Here is a 19435-nt window from a genome sequence, read left to right on the forward strand (position 1 = left end):
TGACACCAAAATTTAAATTTTTACATATATGCCTCCTTGCTTATGCATGAAAATGTGTATTTTTCTTTTTAAAAGCTAAAATGATGATATTTTTTTTTTTGTGGATGAAAGATTTGGGTGGTATAAATGTATAGTGTAAAATTGGAAATGAAAATACATAAGAATTTGGTGGTATGCATGTAAATGCCGCAAAATTCTAATCTTCAAAAACCTGAGAAAGGGTCTGTTGGTTCACTGTGCTGGGGCATAGTTAAGATTCCTGCTCCTGCTGTAAGATCTAACCTTGTAAGTTCTGTTCCTTATTTGCAGATTTCTCAATGGAGAAATCTAGTAGAATGGGGTAGGTCAAGTTATGTCTTTTGCCCTTGTATACTTGCTAGAGAGTTCATCCGAATAACAGTAGCCGATAACGAGACTAAAAATATGTTTTTAACTGTTTCTTATTTGTTAATATAAAAAAAAAAGTTGGATCATATTCCTCTTGCTGAAACTATAAAGCAGGCAGCGTAATATTATCGCTTATGTAAGTGGCAAGTCGCCGAATAATGCAATAGCGGCTTGTAATTGATAAATGCTATCCAATCAATGATTTAAAAAGGAAGATTTACACACATAACGACCGATTCCTAGTATTTACATTTCTAGCCCTTAAAACTTCATTATATATATATATATATATATATATACACACTTATAAGTGAAAATGTGTCCATGCATGCAGAGGTGTATTTCACTTAATAAAAGTTAAATTTGTGATATAAAATTTTTAGGTGGTATAAATGTAAAAAAAAAAAAAAATTAGGTGTTAGTTTTGTAAATACAAAGGAATTGGGTGGTATGTAAGTGACTCCTAAAAAAATTGTACTCTTGTGACTGCTTACCAAGAATGTTATGAATATATCCTCAATTGAAACATCTCGCTAATCCAGCAACTCTTTAGGGTTGTTTCTTATATAATGCAGATTTTAGGTAAGATTTCATTTAAATCCTGGCAGCCTTAAAATATATCCATAAATACAACGGTACGTCTTTAACTTCTCTCTCATCATTTTACATAATTTTGGTATTTACTGAATCCTAAGTTTTAGCAACTTCAGAAAGCAGTGGCAACATGCTGATCTTTCCTGTATCTATTTTTCATAAGCAAATAAATAAACAGTTTGACATTAATATTATTTAATAATAATCATGCTAAACAATTTTCAAATTTTACCAGCTCAGAATTAACTAAATCCTGGTAACAACACGGCCTCTGGTCTGTTTGCAAATGCGGGCACATGACAAGTCCATAGGTAACGAAGCAATAAATATTGCACAACAGATTGGGATGCAATGCTCGAGACAAGGAGCACATCAAACATTAAAATTTAACTCGAGGAAGATTTACATAAATTCTACTAAATACATATGTATTTACATATCTAGCATCTAAACTTCAATTTTTACATATGGACCTACCACCTTATCAATGCATGAAAAGGTGTATTTCACTTTTCGAAAGTTAGAATGATGATGCTTTTGAAGTGATGAAAAATTTGGGTGGCAAAAAGATAAAAGCAGAATTTAGATATCAGATATGTAGAAGTAAGAATTTAGTGGTTTTGTTGGATCCTAAATTGTCTTGTGGATCACGTCCAAGGAATAGAGCGTTCATCGAATGAAAGGAAAGAGAGTAAGAGAAAGGAGACAATTGTTGCTTAGTTATGGGGAATTGTGTGATTGTCTCCCCTAGTGAAAACGACATTTCTATTTATAGGTCATAAGAAGGGTATGACAAATTACATCATTGTCCCCCGTTTAATGGGGATGTTATCATAATTTATGAGTCTTTACACATTTACATATTTATAACTAAATCATACATGTTTTGATCCTGTAAACGTTGTTTACGTCGTTCTATATATGTAACTACCCTTGACACCACTTTATATTTGTAATTGTTTGGCTTGGTCACTTGGTATTCATTCAGTCGGTCAAGAGTCATTCGGCCAATTGAATGATCTTTTGTTGTCTTTCCAGATGGGACCTATTGAGCACACATTGACCTTAGGAATGATTATTCCATCAGGTAGAGGGTGTATTACTGTAATTTGGTGGGCAGCCTACCTTCGATCAATGTGTCAATATTGAAGGAATTCTCTTCAGACGACAATTGATCTTTGTAATGGCAGATGTTGGTTGTGTAAGCGTCAATGCGGTCGTGTGGTGTTTGTTGGGTCGGTCATTCGGCCAGCTTTAGAGGTCATTGGTATAATAACGGATGTTCGTACATCAATTTTCTTCATGTGGTCCATAGTATCTTCTCAAGATTCATGTAGGTATCTTTTTGATGTACATAATTAGTTCTCTGATTCCCTTACTTCTTTGAAAGCGACAACTGTCATAAGAATAAGATAATTAAATAACATGATTATTCACATAATGAGTAATAAATATTGCTAGTAATTATACTCCCTTTATTTTTGTGCCGCATTTCCCTATAAATGGGGCGTGAAGTACGCTTTTCTTTCTTCTCATTTCTTAAATTATCTGCCTTTTAGTTGGTCATATCAACGAACGAATATGTCAAGTGCTAAGAAATCAGTGAGTGAGGAAGCACTAATGAGAGCCTTTGGGCTTCCTGCTTCAAAAATTCGCCCTTCTAGGGATGAAAGAAGAAAAAACCTGAAATTTTGCTCAATCTGAAAGAAAAGAGCAAGTGAAGTAGCCTAACCAACTGAGAATTGATGGAGTAGAAGTCTAATATGATTATCGCGAAGGAACCCCTCACCACACAAATTGAATACCTGGAGAGGTCATAAGATTGTGGTTGATGAGTTTGATAGAGTGGGGATGGTTGACCCTAAATATTATAATATTGATGAGTTTAAGAAACTCTACTACGCTTCCTCTGCTTCTGAGCATCATGAGGAATCCGAGGGAGATAATGTTGTGGATGGTAGATCGTTAACACTCGACCCAAAGTTCCATAAATTCATACTTTTCTTCTTCTTCTTCTCTCTTTTTTTTACTCAAAGTGTATATACTAGGGGTTTTGTAACAGACATTTATATGAATGAAATATGATCTTTTGGTCATTTTTACTTATGACCATTTGTTTGATTGTGTGTTCCATTTATAGTCATATTTTGCTTCATCTGTATGGTTTGCTTGTCTTTCTCAGAGATGGGAAAACAAGATTTTCATAGGGCAATCAAATAAAACTTCAGGACTTAGAAAAAATTCTAAGTTTTTGATTTATAATCATGCGTTGGAATGTCTTATGTGATTTCCTGTAGCGACCATGCATCAGAACGCTTTTCAGTTACTTTTCAATTGTATTGCAACCAAACACTTTTCAGTCGTCTTAATTGTGACCAAGCATCGAAATATTTTTCGGTTGTCTTTAATGTGACCAAGCGTTGGAATGCTTTTTGGTCATCTTTTTTGTGATCAAACGTCAAAACGTTTTTCGGTCGTCTTTATTGTGACTAGGCGTTGGAACGCTTTTCGATCGTATTTATTGCGACCGAGCATAGGAACACTTTTCGGTTGTCTTTATGGATACTCTAGTTCCCCGAGTTTAGGTTTTTTACACCGCATCACAATTAGCTTTCTCAGTAAATAAATAAATCAAATTTACTCATAGTAACATTGTTTTATTAAATTTAATAATAGATATAAAGTAATCATTTTTTATTGATAGAATTTCTTAAGGTTCATCTCCACTACATGCTCATTTGAGGCTTTTCCCTGTGTATGACTTTAATTTGTAAGCTCTAAGGGAAACTTGATGGTCAATGATGAAAAAACTGGTCCATGTCCCGAGCTTGCTGACTGATTTCCCTTTCACGGCCGGGTCAACCTTCTTCAAAACTAGGTCACCAGAAAAAAATGTCCTCTCCCGAACATACTTGTTGTAGTAGTGGCCGATTCTTATTTTTATTTCTTCTTGTTGCAGGGCAGCATTTGTTTGAATTTCCTCTAACAGATTGAGGATGAGTGAAGCTCCTTCATCATTTTCATCTTGTCAGCCAACGGACTACCCATCATCGAAAGACAGTGCAGTGACAACTCTTTGGCTATAGTGATTATACTCAGCCAGTAACATGATTTTCATTCCATGGGAAAGCATGTATGGTGTTTATCCTGTCGATCTTGTCAAAATGGTTCAGACAACCCAAAGGACTGAAGGAAACATATCTGTGCATTTACCTTTAGCACCCTCAACTCTTTTCCTTAGCGGGTTTAAGATGCCCTTGTTCGCAGCTTCCGACTGGCTATTAGTTTGCGGATGATGTGCGGACAAAAACTTTAGGTTGATCCCTTGACTCTGATAGAAACCTCTCATCCCATCAACGAACTAGATTTCATTATCTGTGATGGGTATTAGGGGAAATCCATCCTGCCAAATTATGTCTGTCAAGATAAATTCTGAACTACACCTGCAGTGATCCTGGCGAGAGATTTTGCCTCTCATCTATTTGGAATGGCTACAATTTTTTATAAAAAAGGTTATAAATTTATGATGGGAAAATAAACGTCTTAGAAAATTAAGACCAGAAGATATATATTTATTTTTTTCAAAAAATTCAAACTATAGTTTTATGGCATTCATCATTTCTCAATAAATTTGGTTGAAAAAAATAGTTTTCACTCCCAAAAAAATTTAAGAAAGTTAAAGAAAAAAACCCCCAAAACATAACTATGATGCTTGTCATAAACACAACAACACAAGCAAAAAACTATCCCAAACTGACCTTAAAAGTCCACTTGGAATGGCTTCACTTTTTATTTAAAAAATTATAAAATTATGATGGAAAAATAACTATTTTAAAAAATTGCAGCAAAAACTATAAATATTTACTTTTTGAGGCATTTACATTCATACCACCCAACTCCTACGTATTTACATATCTAACACCTAAACTTAATTTTTATATTTAAACTGCTAATCATTCTTTTTTTTTTCCAAAATATTAAACATAAACTTTATTATAACCACCACATCTTAATATATTTAATTACAACAAAAACAACTTCTAATCACAAAAATTTCTAGAAAAAAATAAGAAAGCAGTTTCCCAAATTAAACTATGATGGCAGTCTAAAATGCACACGGATAAAAACTATCCCAAACCGACCCTAAATTATCGTACATAAGTTTAACTTTCATGCCCGCTTTCAAGCTATAGCTAAGCATATGATGGCAACTATTGCATTGATTAAAAGAATATTCACAGAATAGGACAGATTGTAATACATTTCATGTACAGTAGAGCACAAAAAGGAAGGTCTGTCAAGGTGGAAGTCTTCCAACATTCCATCTACTATAGATTTTTCTGATGCAAAAAGAAAAAAAAAATCAATCAAGTATTACCTCACTTCTCCTTTATCTCAATATCGATTATGTCGGACTCAGAAGGTCTATTGGAAGAATTGCTCCTCTTTTTGGAGAAATCAGCAGCACCAGGTTGCCAAACAATGTTTCCGCAGCCTGAACAGCGAATTACTTGGTTGCGGTACCCCATAAACTGCCTCTTGCAAGCTGGGCAGACACCCTGCACAATAAGATAAACATATAAATTCATAACTCTTTCTGTAATTATGAGAATGGGGCATTTACATACATACCACACAATTCTTAATGATTACACGCATGCCACTCAAATGATTAACATCATATAAGAAATACCACTATTACTAATTTAAAAAACAATGAAATACATATTTTCAAGCATACATGTAAATATCAAACTTTTGGTGTTAGATATGTAAATACATAAGAACTATGTGGTATGTATGTAAATTTCCCAATGAAAAATTGAAGATAGGACATTAGAGCTATAAGTGAACATCTAGGTTCGAAGTGTGGTTTGACATAAAGCTCATTTATACTAATTTATTCAGAAAATTTAACAAATTTGAATGAAATTTTTGAACTTAGACGTACAAATGAACAAACTTGAATATGAACCTGTTGGCCGTATTCAATTATTTTTTATCAGACAGGTCACTGAGAGCTGAATGAAATGCTCATTTCATTATGATATAGTTAAATTTTTAATAATTTAATATATATTATGATATAACAGTTTTATGATATTCAGGCACATTGAAAAGCTATTTTTACTACTAAAAATGCAGGTGTGATAAAATATTTAGCAAATAATTAGATTAATAGATAAAGACAATCATATTATCTTTTTTGTAAACATTTAATGAATACAGTAATAAAAAATGCAAGTTGATTAGATTAAAATGTAATTTTATTATTCATAATACATTATAAATAATGCCAAGTAAGTTATTGTCAGTTTTGATAAAAATAATGAACAAATTTATTGTGAGTAATAAGAATATTTATTTAAATAGTTAGCATAATACATGTACCTAAGCTTGATTACAGAATAAATTTGATTAAAAAAAAAATTAATAAATAAATAAACTTGAATAAGATTTTGAAACCCAATTGATAAGACACTATATTTTACATAGTTAGAGAAAAGGGGCAAAAAAGGTAAGGAGATGCTCCCAATTAGGATGATACCCTACTAGAAAATCAATGTACCTTGAAAAATGTAAAGAATTTTGTAATAAAATTAGAGGAAATATGGCCTACCTGAAGAGCAAAGCTATTGGCAAATGTACCAATGAGAAGAGGCGCGGCAAATGGCAATACCCAAGTAGCTATAATGAAAAACCTGAACAACCACCCAGACAAGGCAAACCAGAAGAAGAAGGCCATCTGAAAATCAACAAAATATGTAAATCAGTTACCATAATAAATAGGCTGGTGTGCCTCTCAAAAATAGGCAAACAAGTGTGCAATTAAAGCTTACATTGTTCACGTTTTAATCAATTTTTGTCGGGCCATTTACATACATACCACCCAATTGTTTATATATCTAACGCCTAAACTTTTATTTTTTTTACATTTATACTAGCCAAATCTTGCATGTGATGTAAGAAATACCACTATTTTAACTTTAAAGTGAAATACATCTTTTCTTGCATATATAAGTTGACATATATGAAAAAATTGAAGCTTAGGTGTTACATATGTAAATACATAATTGAACCGTATGGATGTAAATCTTTCTTTTTTATTAGATAAGCACACTTTCCGTGAATTCATTCATGCATCAAAGGCGACGTTTTGAAGGATCATCTACAAAAAATCCTTTCAATGCCCAATGGTTTTCTACATCTCGCATGATATATTGAAGTTTAGGTGTTAGATATGTAAATATATAAGAATTGAGTGGCATGCATGTAAATATTTCTTTCGTATTAGGTAGGCGCACTTTCTCTGGATTCATTCATGCATCAAGCACGATGTTTTGAAGGATCATCTACAAAAAATCCTTTCAATGCCCAATGGTTTTCTACATCCCGCTAGATATATTGAAGTTTAGGTGTTAGATATGTAAATATATAAGAATTGAGTGGTATGCATGTAAATCTTTCTTTTTTATTAGGTGGGCGCACTTTCTCTGGATTGATTCATGCATCAGACATGATGTTTTGAAGGATCATCTACAAAAAATCCTTTCAATGCCCAATGGTTTTCTACATTTCGCATGATATATTGAAGTTTAGGTGTTAGATATGTAAATATATAAGAATTGAGTGGTATGCATGTAAATCTTTCTTTTTTATTAGGTAGGCGCACTTTCTCTGGATTCATTCATGCATCAAAAACGATGTTTTGAAGGACCAGCTACCAAAAATCCCTTCAATCCCCAATGGTTTCCTACATCTTGCATGATATATTGAAGCTCATGCCATTACAGGCTGTTTTCCATCGGTGAGCACATGTTACCCAACGTATAAATATCAAATTATAGAGAGAGATCACTTTGATTGCACGTAAATAGGAGGTATTCCAATTGCCAATGAAGCCTTATAAAAGTGAATTATTTGGGTTGAATGTATTTCTAGTGTATTGTAATTAGAAAGCAATGATTTTAAAATAGTGTATGATTTGAAGAATATCGAATGCATAGCAGAAGTCTAGGAAATTCTAAACTCACCCAGTAGTTCACTTTCTATGTATTCCAAACTCGAACAATTTGGTGGTGACAGTGGTAGCCTGTCACCACCACCGTCACTCACCAACCACCTGCCATTGGCCACTAGTCACCACCATCAAATTTTAAATTAATTTTATTTTATCTCAAACCGAACACAAAAATAGAACATCTTATATTTGTTTTACATCAATTAAATTATCTGAAATATTTCATATACACTACATTTCAATTATCTTTTATTCTTTTAAGTATGCTATCCTTTTCAGTCAAAAAATGACTCCCAAGTAAATTTTCGGTTTACACTATGCAAATAATAATACCTGATATAAGAAACAAAAGCATTAGGATTTTATAATTTTGGAGCATTCATACAGCTTTAAGGAGCACCGAACAATATTAGCCCATTAATAAAATGCTCTGCTCTGCAAAACAATGCCGACATGTGCACTTTTCTACTTCCGTATTCTATAATGTATGCCGATTTCTTTGAAGAACCTTATTGCTCCACTTAGCGCCGCACTTAGCTTGCACGTATTTTTTTACTTTAAATAACATTCATGATGATTGAAAATTTAACAATCATATATCTATGACGTCATTGTTTCTCACATCTCATCTTTATATCCAATGCTTGTTCTAAGCATCACACTTGCATTGCTCCCTTCTGATAACATGGTATTCTTGTTCATGCTTCTTCGTGATTTTGTAAGTTTTAGTTTCTTTTGGATAGATTTCTTCTTGCCTCACACATGCTCACCACACCCATCCATGGCTTGAACATTTAGTTCGCTTATCATTGGAGTCAATTTGTACTCCATGCATACGAGTTGCTAGGCTAGAAATTGTTTGGAACACTTTAAATGCCTTCAATTTTGCTTTTGTTAATGGCGGGTCTCTCCATGTGACCAATCAAAGCTGTGGCAGTCCCTCCAATCCTTAGAAAATACCTTTTTAGTAGTTGCCATAAAAAATATTATTATTATTATTTGTTGTGGCGACTCATTTTGTTATCTATGTTGTCGGCAACTAAGCATAGATGGGAGAGATTAAGGGTTTATGTTGGTTGACAACCAATCATAGAAACATCAAAACTAATAAATTAGTTCAAATTTTAATTTTATTATTTTTAAAAGCATTCCCTGAAATCAGCTTGCCATGCTCTAATGCAAGTGTGATAGTGATAGGAACGAGACAAGTTTCCGCATAAATTAGGGCATAAATAATATATTTTATTCCGCCAGTATCAAATCAAAATGATACAATCCCGAATACAAAAAAGATAAACATTTATAATTCGAGAGGTACGTGATTCTCTCCCAAACCCTAATCCTAAGATTCAAGACAATAATCACATAACATAACTCTAAATACCCCACAATAATAACAAACAAATGACTAAATATTTAAAGTAGATAAATAACTAAATTAAGAAAAAAATAAAAGACTAAATTTCCCTTTTAGTCTAATGCCTAAAATAAGTCTTCAAACAATTTTTTGTGGGATCGGTGTTGACCCAGCCGTAGACACCGGTCATACGGATAGGAAGTCCAGACCTAATGAGGGAAATTTAAATTATCATTAAGTAAAGAATTAATATATATACAGCTCGGACTAACTCTCGTACAATTAGGGAGATTCAAATCATTATGATAAAAGGAAAGAAATAAAACACAATAATAGATAATTAAAAGGGAATAAGCTCACAGACTCATGGTTTTAAAAATCATTTGTATATCAACACTCCCCCTTAAGTTGGATTGTATATGTTATAACTCTCAAACTTCCTACTGAAAACACTAATGTGGTGCCGAGGAAAAGCCTTGATAAAAACATCAACAATCAGATACTAAGATGAAATTTAACTTAGTTGAACGACCCCCTCCATTGACCTTTTCAGCGATGAAGGGACAATTTGGGGCATCTGCAACCTATTAAAAAGTTTCTGCAGCAGCTGTGCCAGAAAGCTACTGAGAAGCAGCTACTGTGGAAAAGTTAGTTGTCTGTTTGTTTTTTGCAGTTTTACAACAGTTGTGTTTCAACTATTTCTCAATAAATATTTTTTTTGCTTTTGTAGTATAATGTTATTTAAAACAAAACCAATCCTACTAGCACATTTTATACTAAAAAACAATATCCAGTTTGAATGTTACAAAATAAAAACTAAAACATCACAAAATAATGAGTAGCACAACAATCAAAATTAAAAATAGAACTATTAAAATAACAATTAATAATATCACAAAATTATTTTTAAAATGCGGTTGATTAATTTCACTAGATAATCATTGCTCTAACGAAACTTTTCACTCCAAATCACTATCGACGGTGGAATTTTCAAACCGATCCGCCCACATAAAGAAGTCACGATTCACCGTTTTATTCCTTGGATACATGTAAAATTATCTCTCATAGGTATATAGTTATCACAAAGTAAGCAAGGAACATTATAGTCCACAGTAGTAGTATAATACTTTGGAGGTACTAGAAGTTCTCAAGCTCGTCTTTTCTAAAGGTTTAAAACCACAAAGCACAGACTCATAGATACAACATTAGTAATGAAGAATAGAAGAACCATTTAATTCAAGTTTTATGAAATTGTGAGGTCTCAAAGAACAAAGTATAAACCAACGAATTTATCACTACAAGCAGACATTAAAACTTAAAAAAAAGGTTTTTGTTGCCTTTAAACCACATAATATCAAGTTTGTATGTGTCGCATATGCATATCACCAAAAAGACCATCTAGAAGAACCTCAAAAGTCATATGACTGAAAAAGAAGAGAAACTTGGTTGACTTCATTGGGATTTTATACATGTCAAGAACCAATAACAACATATAGGTCATCCAGAAGAACCCATAGGATCAACAATCTTATCATAGACCAATAGGAATTCGATTTCACAGCAGAGGAAAGCTACAAAGCGCAAAGAGAAAACCACAAAATCCAAATGAACTTCAAAACACAGAGATAATAAGTAGAGAATATCATAGGAGGACAAAGAGCAAAGCACCCGAACGAAACCGGAGATCGGAGAGAAGAGGGAGAGGAGAAGAAAGGCAAACCCTAGCCACCAAAGCGAGAGAGCAGAGAGAAGCGAGAGGGACGCGAGAGAGGAGATGTTTCCTTAGAGCAGAAATGCGAAAGAGGGTCGAGCGAGACACAAGAGAGGGGAGAGCAGGGTAGGGGACTAATATGATTGTGAAAAAATGCAGAGCTCGGGGATGAACCCATGGCCCATGTTTAACATTGTTTTTCCCAAAACGCAGACGTGACACCATTTCCAAATACCTTGCCCAACATATTCCCACCGCACCGCAGCAAAAAACCTGCCTCAAACGGGCTCGAAGTGTATCTAAATCTCTATATGTTTAGTTCAATCATAGTGTACCGGATTATTTGAAATATTGATGATTGATTGACTATCACTAAATATCTAAATAGTGCTTTGATTTTACATATGAAGTTTCACCAATAATTTCTTTAGCCACATCCCTTCACAAATTTCTAGGGCTAAGGTACGTTAATCAGATTCTCCACTGCTTCTTGACACCACAACTTGCATTTTACTTCTCCAATTAACAAAGTAAGCAGTGGTAGATCTTCTATTAGTTAGTTCTCTTGCCCAGCTAGCAACATTGTAGATTTTAATGTCACGGTTCTCAATTTTCTAGAATATCAATCCGCGGCCTGGAATTATCTTTAGGTACCACAGAATTTTAAAGGCCACTTCTAAATAATCTTCATTTGGATCGTTCATATGTTTGCTCATGACACCCACAGAAAAAAAATAATGTCAAGTCTTGTACGTGACAGATAAATAAGTTTTCCCACAAGTTTTTTATGCCTCTCTTGTTCAACTGAGATGTTATCCTATCCATTTAATGCTTGTCAAATGAGATCCATAGGAGTCTCTGTTGATTTGCATCCCAACATTCTCGTCTCCTTTAATTAAGTCAAAGATATATTTTTTTCTGGGATATGACAGTGACTTTTTTGGATCCAGTTACTTCCATTCACAGGAAGTATCCTAAAGTTCTAAGATCTTTGATTTCAAACTTAGAAACCATTATTCTTTTGATTGTTTCAAGTTCTCTTGTGTCTTTGCTTATAAGAATAATGTCATCACACATATAACAAGAATGACTATCATATCATCTTGATTTGATTTCACAAACAAAGTGTGATCAGTCTAACACTGATAATACTCATTGGCAAGAATAATATGATGAGCCTTTTAAACTATGTTCTAGGAGATTGTTCCAGCCTATACAATGATTTTTTTAGTTTGCACACCATCATATTATTTATGTTTTTTTAATCATGGAGGAATCTGTATATGCACTTTGTCCTCAAGATCTCCATTAAGAAATGCATTTTTAATGTCTGACTATGTAAAGGCTAGTCCTGGTCGACAACAAATGACAGTAATAATCTTACTGTGTTGACTTTCGCCAATGGTGCAAATGTCTCTTAGTAGTTGATCTCATAGGTGTGAGTGAACCCTTTTGTTGCAAGTCTAGCTCTGAACATTTCTATGTTATCATACCTATGTATTTAACACTGAATACCCATTTGCTCTCTACAGTTCTTTTCAAAGGTGGCAGATTTGTTATGATCCAGGTACCATTCTTTTCAAGGACAAAAATCTCTTCACAGTTTTTTTTCCAAACATGAATAGATAAGGTCTTTTGAATTGAATTTGGCACTTGCAAATTATCCAAATTTCAAACAAGATTTGTAAGAGGATACTTTTTCATGTCATAAATTCTTCTATTGGGTATTATATGCATTATTGCATCCTTTCTTTTGGTGTTCATGATGTGCTGATCGAACTTCTATGTGAATACTTTGGGTGTGTAGAATTGGTTCTGGTGATTTGCATTTCTGATTTTTACATATTATCCCTTACATGCTTACTAGGTTTTTTCTTTTTGGTCACACAGAGTTTTTGGATCATGGTGAGAGCAATGGGAGAATTTAGTGTAGTAGGTTCATTTTCAACTCACTCTGCCACAGATCATGTAATCTAGTTTTGATGTCAAACAAACTGGAGGTGTTATCAACCTCAATTAGACTTCCTTTACAACATCCCAGATTTCTTTTATAGTTTTATGCAGAAGGAAGTTTTTCCAATTTTCTTGGTCATGAAGTTGACAAGACATGACATGACCACGTGATCTTCAATCTTCCATGCCCAATGTTTGGGATCATTAATTTCTAATGCGGGATTTTCATAGTAAGATGATCATCTTTCCTTTACCACAAATGTATATGAAGACTGGTTGAGACTAATGGAGAAAATTGTGTCATGTAACTTGTTATTGGTGATGCATGAAGAGATTTCAGATGTTTTAGAACCTAACATCCTAGGTTCAGATTCAGAAGTAACTTTTAAAGAGGAAGAAACAACTTTAATGTCGTATTTATTCATCATGATGAGGCGTCGGTAGAAGCTTCAATAAAGATTTTCACTAGAGAGAGAAATTGTTGGTTGTCGACGCAGGATTTCCTCCCGAGAGAGAAACTATCCGTCCCCGACACAACATCTTCGTTCGAGAGACAAACTATATGTCGCCAACATAGAATTTTCGTAAAAGAGAAAAACTATTGGTTGCCCCAGCAATAACTTGAATGGCGAAGGAGCTTGAATGAAAGCAGAAATATGTGTCTGCACGGAGCCCCCCCGACTCATCGCGGGAACTCCAGCAAAAGGCAGCGGATCGGTTGAGGAGTTGCGCCCCGCAGGGAACAATCGATAAGGAGCACGAAGGATACGATCTATGAACTAAACTACCAAAGGAAACGGGCGGGTGGGCAAGGAAGCAAGCACCTGAACAAGCGGATGATCTGCGCGAAGGAGACGGAACGAGCGGGCGACCTGTGCAAAGGAGAAGATCCCCTGTAGAGAAGAAAACAAGCTAACGATCCGCTCCTATAGGGAAGGATACAATCTGACAAAGGGGCCTGCAGGGACTGGTGGCTGCAGGGAGAGGCTCTGGTGGAGTAAGGAAAGCTAGATTTTCTTTTGAAACTTTAATGCCATGTAGATTTTTTAAGAATAAAACTCTCTAATTTTTTATTAAGCAAATAACTAATAAAACTCTCTAATTTGAGCTATATATATATGTAGCTCAAATTAACCCTCTTACAACTGGAAGAAAATTCAACTTATCATGATAAAAGGAGAAGATCCCCTGTAAAAGAATAACTTGGAGGTGAGCTCAGGCGGACGAAATCAGCAATATGAAGGATACAATGTGTCATTACAAGTCTTAATGGTCAAGTGAGATTGCTTAAGAATTTCTCATTATAAATTAACTAAGTAGATCTTTACAGAAGCCTAAAAAATGATGAACACAAAACTCATTAATTTATAACCTTTTTCCTCAATTACCCATTGTAACAGCTAGTTCAATGAGTCTTTGGGATTTCAATATTGGGTCCTTTGCCAGCCATCGGAGGGCTGTTTTGTATAATTTTTGGGAAATATTTTTAATCATTTAAAGATTTATTATAGAGGTATTCTAGCCTAAAAATACTACACATATTCGAAGATAAAAACTAATGAATTATTGAATCAAAATGCTTTCATGATAAAATCATTCAATGCTTTAATAGAAAAAAAAGGTTTTCATCTTAATTTTAACCCATTGACCAGTCTTTTTTAGCAAATCTTTTCTCACTCAATCTTTAGGAAAATTTAAAAGTGAATAATCTTTGCAATCACTTTGGATTAAAATTGTATTTCTTTTGTATTTGATAGCCTTAATCACGACAAAAGTGTTGAAGCAAAATATGGTATCATTCAAGTAAATGTAAGCATTGTCTTAGAGATGGTGCATTTGCTCATAACAAAGGTGATTGTGCTCATTCCCCATAAAAGAAAAGGGTGTGATGATTTTCCTCTTGCTTGTAGGAAAAAAACTAAGCTTGTGGTTACAATTGGTAAGATGAAATCTTAGTAATGGTTGGGGAATAGAATGAAGGACATCTAGGATGCCAGATCACATTAATAATGATGTGCTCAATTTCTCTATAGATTTAGTTTTACATTCATTGCATACTTGTTTATTCACTTAAGCATTATCTGATGCAGCTTATGCTTAAAACATAAATGATATTATGTTGGAGAAAATCTTAACTATTGTGCTAATTAGCAATATCTCTCATATCTAATATTATCTAATAAGCACCAGCTGCGCCCCTTGTTGTTTGTATTTGGACACATTATCATTCTTAAGGTTAGCGAAATTATTGTTGTAACTGGTGAAGCTGAGTTTAATATTAATATTATGCATTATCACTCAACACAATTTATATAATCATCGACATCATATATATCTTGTGTGAAGTCACTTGTAGGATTACATAAGCCTATAAGTGTGTTTTCTAAAGGTTTAATCCTTTAGATTACGGTTTATCACCTAAACATGCAAATGTATTAATCTATATACATTATGCATATCTTGATTCTCACATTGTACACTGTAGTGTAGCAAAACTAGTTATCATACTCTTAGCTTTCACATATTATCGGAATATTATAGCTTTTGCTATGCACAATTATTTCTCTAGCTTTCACATTGTGTTGGACTTTGAGAGATTGATTGATTGTATTTTATAAAGAAATTCTAAAAAAAAATAAATGCACACCCAATTCACCCTCCCTCCTATTATTATGCCTTAACTCCACAAAATAGACAAGAACGGGCTAGCACACATGATTGACATATCATAGCTTATGTCGTGCGGAGTTACCTACAGCTTCTACGATATGTTGATTGTGCAAGGTTGATTGGTTGAATTTCATTAAGCACGCAAATCACCCTCTATTGTGTACTTTGACTCCAAAAGTAGACACGAGTTTGCTACGATACCACTCTTAAATGACTTGCCACATCTTGATCCAAATGTATTGAAAGGTAAACAAGGATGAACAAGGGCATCACCCTTAAGCGATAGTGAAAATCAAGTAAAGATTGATCAACTCTTGATCTAAAATTAGATCTGTCACTGGAATTTGGAAACTTTGAAATGAGAAAAATCAAGGAATTAATTCACATCACGATAAGAAAAATAAATATATCTAGTTTATAATAAACTAAATGAGAAGAAAAAAAATAAACTAAAGATATTGTTGAAGGTTATAAGTTACTTTATTTTGAAAATGTTAATAATAAGAATGAGATTGGTTAGATGTGGATAAGGAATTAAAAGATTAAGTTGATGAAGTTAACAGAGTTAGTGATAGGGTGGTGGTTGCCATTAAAATAATTATTAAGAAGACAGTTATAAGTATGGCTAGTGCTTATGCTTGTAATGTCAGATTATATGAAAGTTTTGAAAATTAATTTTAGGATAAGAGTGATGATTTGCTAGAACATGCACCACTAAAGAAAAAAAAATTATTGGAGATGATTTAAATGGGCATATAAGCCTAGTAGGATGGCCTACAAGATGATTCGAGGTGATTATAGAACAATAGATAGAGATGCAATGAGTAAAATTAACATGATCTTTTAGTAGCCTTTGATCTTGTGATGACAATCACATGTATTGAGGAACAACTAAAACACTTAGTTACTTGTAAAATTGAGTTGTCAAATCACAGATAACTTTTTTATTTAGAAAGAAGGAAAAATATTTAACACTGTTGTTGTCGGGTCCCAACTCTACCTCACTTAGTGGGATGAAGGCTTGTTGTTGTTGTTGTAAAGAAGGAACAATATTTCAATAATGATTATAAATGATTTAAAATAAAAGCTTGAGCATACTACATAATGTAGTAATTAAGGATTCATATTTTAAGAGTATAAAGAAAATAAACAAAAGAAATTATGGTCTTAATATAAGGCGGAGGAACCTGAAAGGCAAGAAACTCTTAATCTTTCAAGATAGATTGTTAGAGATGCAAATTAAGAATCTTTAGCTAAGAGCCAAATATAATGTGGGATAAGATGTAGAGTTCACCAAAAGGGTTGCTTTAAAAGTTTTGGAAAAGCCTTGAAATAGATTATACAATTATAAGAAGACTAAGGAGGCATAAAGGGTAACTAAGGAAAAGAAATATGTTTTAAACATGAAGAAAAAATGGCAGACTATTGTGACTTACAATAATTAAGAAGGTAGAAGTACTGCAGAGAGAGTACTGCATAAAGCAAAAGTTAGAAATTTTAATTATTTACATAATACTTAATACTATGGAAGGAGATTAGAAGACACATAGAATAACCCAGGTAAGAAATGGTCTAAGAATTTTGATCGAACTAGATGGATTTTTATATAAATTACCAAAGAGTTTGATGAAAGATAAGAAAAAAAAATTTCGAAAGAGCATAACGAACAATATAACATAATATATTATATATTGTCCAATAAGAAAGGAGAAGTTGGCTATGACAAAGGAACGTAAAGTTGATTGGTGAATTTCATAACGCTTTCACAATAACATAAATGTTTAAGCAAAAAATCTTCAAGTTGTAACTTGTGTTATGACTATGGCGCAAGATGTGAAGATTGACCTCCTATAGATCACAGAAAAATAACCTTCAAATCTCTAAAAAATGACTAGGAAAATCATTTTCTATTAACTCACACATTACTAAATATGCCACAAGAAGCATAAGCTTACAAGAAATACAAAACAGAGGCTGATATTACGGATGGTATAGGCATTGCATCTATAGTTATGAGAACAACAATCAGCAAAAAACATAGCAAATCCCAAAAAGCACATGTAATCTGAGATTTGGCTGCATTTAAGGTCAAAACCACTAGATGATGCAGAAGTTTCTTTACTTGCTTGTCTTTTCCAATGTATCAACTATCAATTCATCTAACCTTTGCGGCAATCAAAAAAGAGAAAATATTTTGAAGGTTTTCTGTTGCGCTGCATTTTTTTTGTAGCAGCATTCAAGGTCAAAATTACTAGCTGCCAAAGCAACAAGATTTCAGAAATTTCATCATTCATTGTCTCTCTGTCATTGTTAAATAATTGGCAATCAATTCGCTTAAGCCTTTGTTGCAGTTAGAAATCAGGAAGTGTTTTTCTAAGTTCGAAATCACACAACAAATTGTTTGTAGACACAATTGGGTGAATAGAAACTTCGAGTTGGATAAAAGTGGCAAAAATCTGTATTACAAGTCTTCGAATTTCAAACAAACACAGGTTTTGCATGCCTTCTTGTGTAATTTTCATTCTATTCCTCATATTATCTATTCCATGAAATGTTAGAATCTAAAAACTGGAAGATGAATTATGCAAATCTTTCGATCATACAGGTCAGTTTCCTGAAAAGTAGGACTTACTGTAAATTGGATTTTAGTAAATCTTAAAGCTATTAAATCATGAAAGTTCTTAATTGTCATTATCTTTAATATGGAGTCAAATATTGATAGTGTTTGGATGCAAGCATAAAATTTTACTAAATTATATAGTTCCACACCATCAAATACCAGGATTTACACAAATTTAGCCAAATTCTAGATTAATTAAATCTAGAATTTAAGGAAGACATGATTTGCGAAAATGTGCATTGGCGTGAAAAGGGATTAACAACAGATAACGTGTAATAAAATCAAACTGGAACTTCCAGAGAAACGCTACGAGTAGTAGAAAGACAAATTGGACAAAAAAGCGAGATGTAACTAACCATTGACCCTCTCCCGATAGGCGTTTGAAGAAACCCATTCAACTCCCTTCTGTACTGCAAATAATATACATAAACAAAGCAAAATTTTCAATTAAAGAACAAACCAGATCGGCAAGCGAAGTAGTCGGCGATAGGGAAAAGTTCAAACCCTTGGCCAGTTCCTGGAGAAATCCATGGAAAAGTAACGCCATCGGCGACTAATCCCGATCTCGTAGTCAATCTCCTGCGCCCTCGAAGCAGCAGCGCGTGCCGCGGATCCTATGCGTCTAGAGACGGCATAGCGTCGGTCGATCCGCTCGACAGTTCGCCGAGCTTCGAACGCCAGCTGCTCAATCCCCTCGTTTGCACTCCGCCAAGCGTCGCGCAGCGCCTCGCCGGAGGTGACCCGCCGTGCGAAGCCGTCAAAGTCACTCCGGTGGAACGCTCGAATCGTTGAAGTGCGAGAAATCGTTGCAGTTGTGAAGCGATAATTGGGAGGATCCGGTTTCGTCGGGAGGAAGAGAGGACGATGCCAGGGGATGCTGGCCGCCATGTCGGAACTGGAGGGAAAGCAGGAAAATGCCCTACAGGCTACACGCAGTTTCAGCCAGTATACACGCGAAGGCGGGCTACTGCTCGCGATATTATGGATTACTGGCGCAGCCAATACTAACTGTCGCAGCACTGCAAAGTACAGTTTTTTTGGGGCAAATTTTGGTTAAGAATATCTGAATCAAATCGTCAAAATGAGTTTAAAAATGTTACTTTTCATATATATATATATATA

The 19435-nt window shown here is 34.0% G+C and overlaps 1 protein-coding gene across 1 annotated transcript; it reads right to left on the reverse strand.

The window, feature by feature from the left end:
• Positions 1–5107: 5107 nt before the first annotated feature.
• Positions 5108–19376, reverse strand: LOC110020792. The gene is made up of 4 exons (XM_020719022.1): positions 18818–19376; positions 18670–18723; positions 6602–6727; positions 5108–5540 (listed from the first exon to the last, which is right to left on the reverse strand). The coding sequence occupies exons 1-4, from the start codon at positions 19199–19201 to the stop codon at positions 5361–5363; spliced, it is 744 nt and encodes a 247-aa protein (XP_020574681.1). The 5' UTR covers positions 19202–19376; the 3' UTR covers positions 5108–5360.
• Between the last annotated feature and the right edge of the window lie 59 nt (positions 19377–19435).

The sequence above is a fragment of the Phalaenopsis equestris genome, unplaced genomic scaffold, assembly GCF_001263595.1.
Source record: "Phalaenopsis equestris unplaced genomic scaffold, ASM126359v1 Scaffold000107, whole genome shotgun sequence".
NCBI lineage: Eukaryota > Viridiplantae > Streptophyta > Magnoliopsida > Asparagales > Orchidaceae > Phalaenopsis > Phalaenopsis equestris.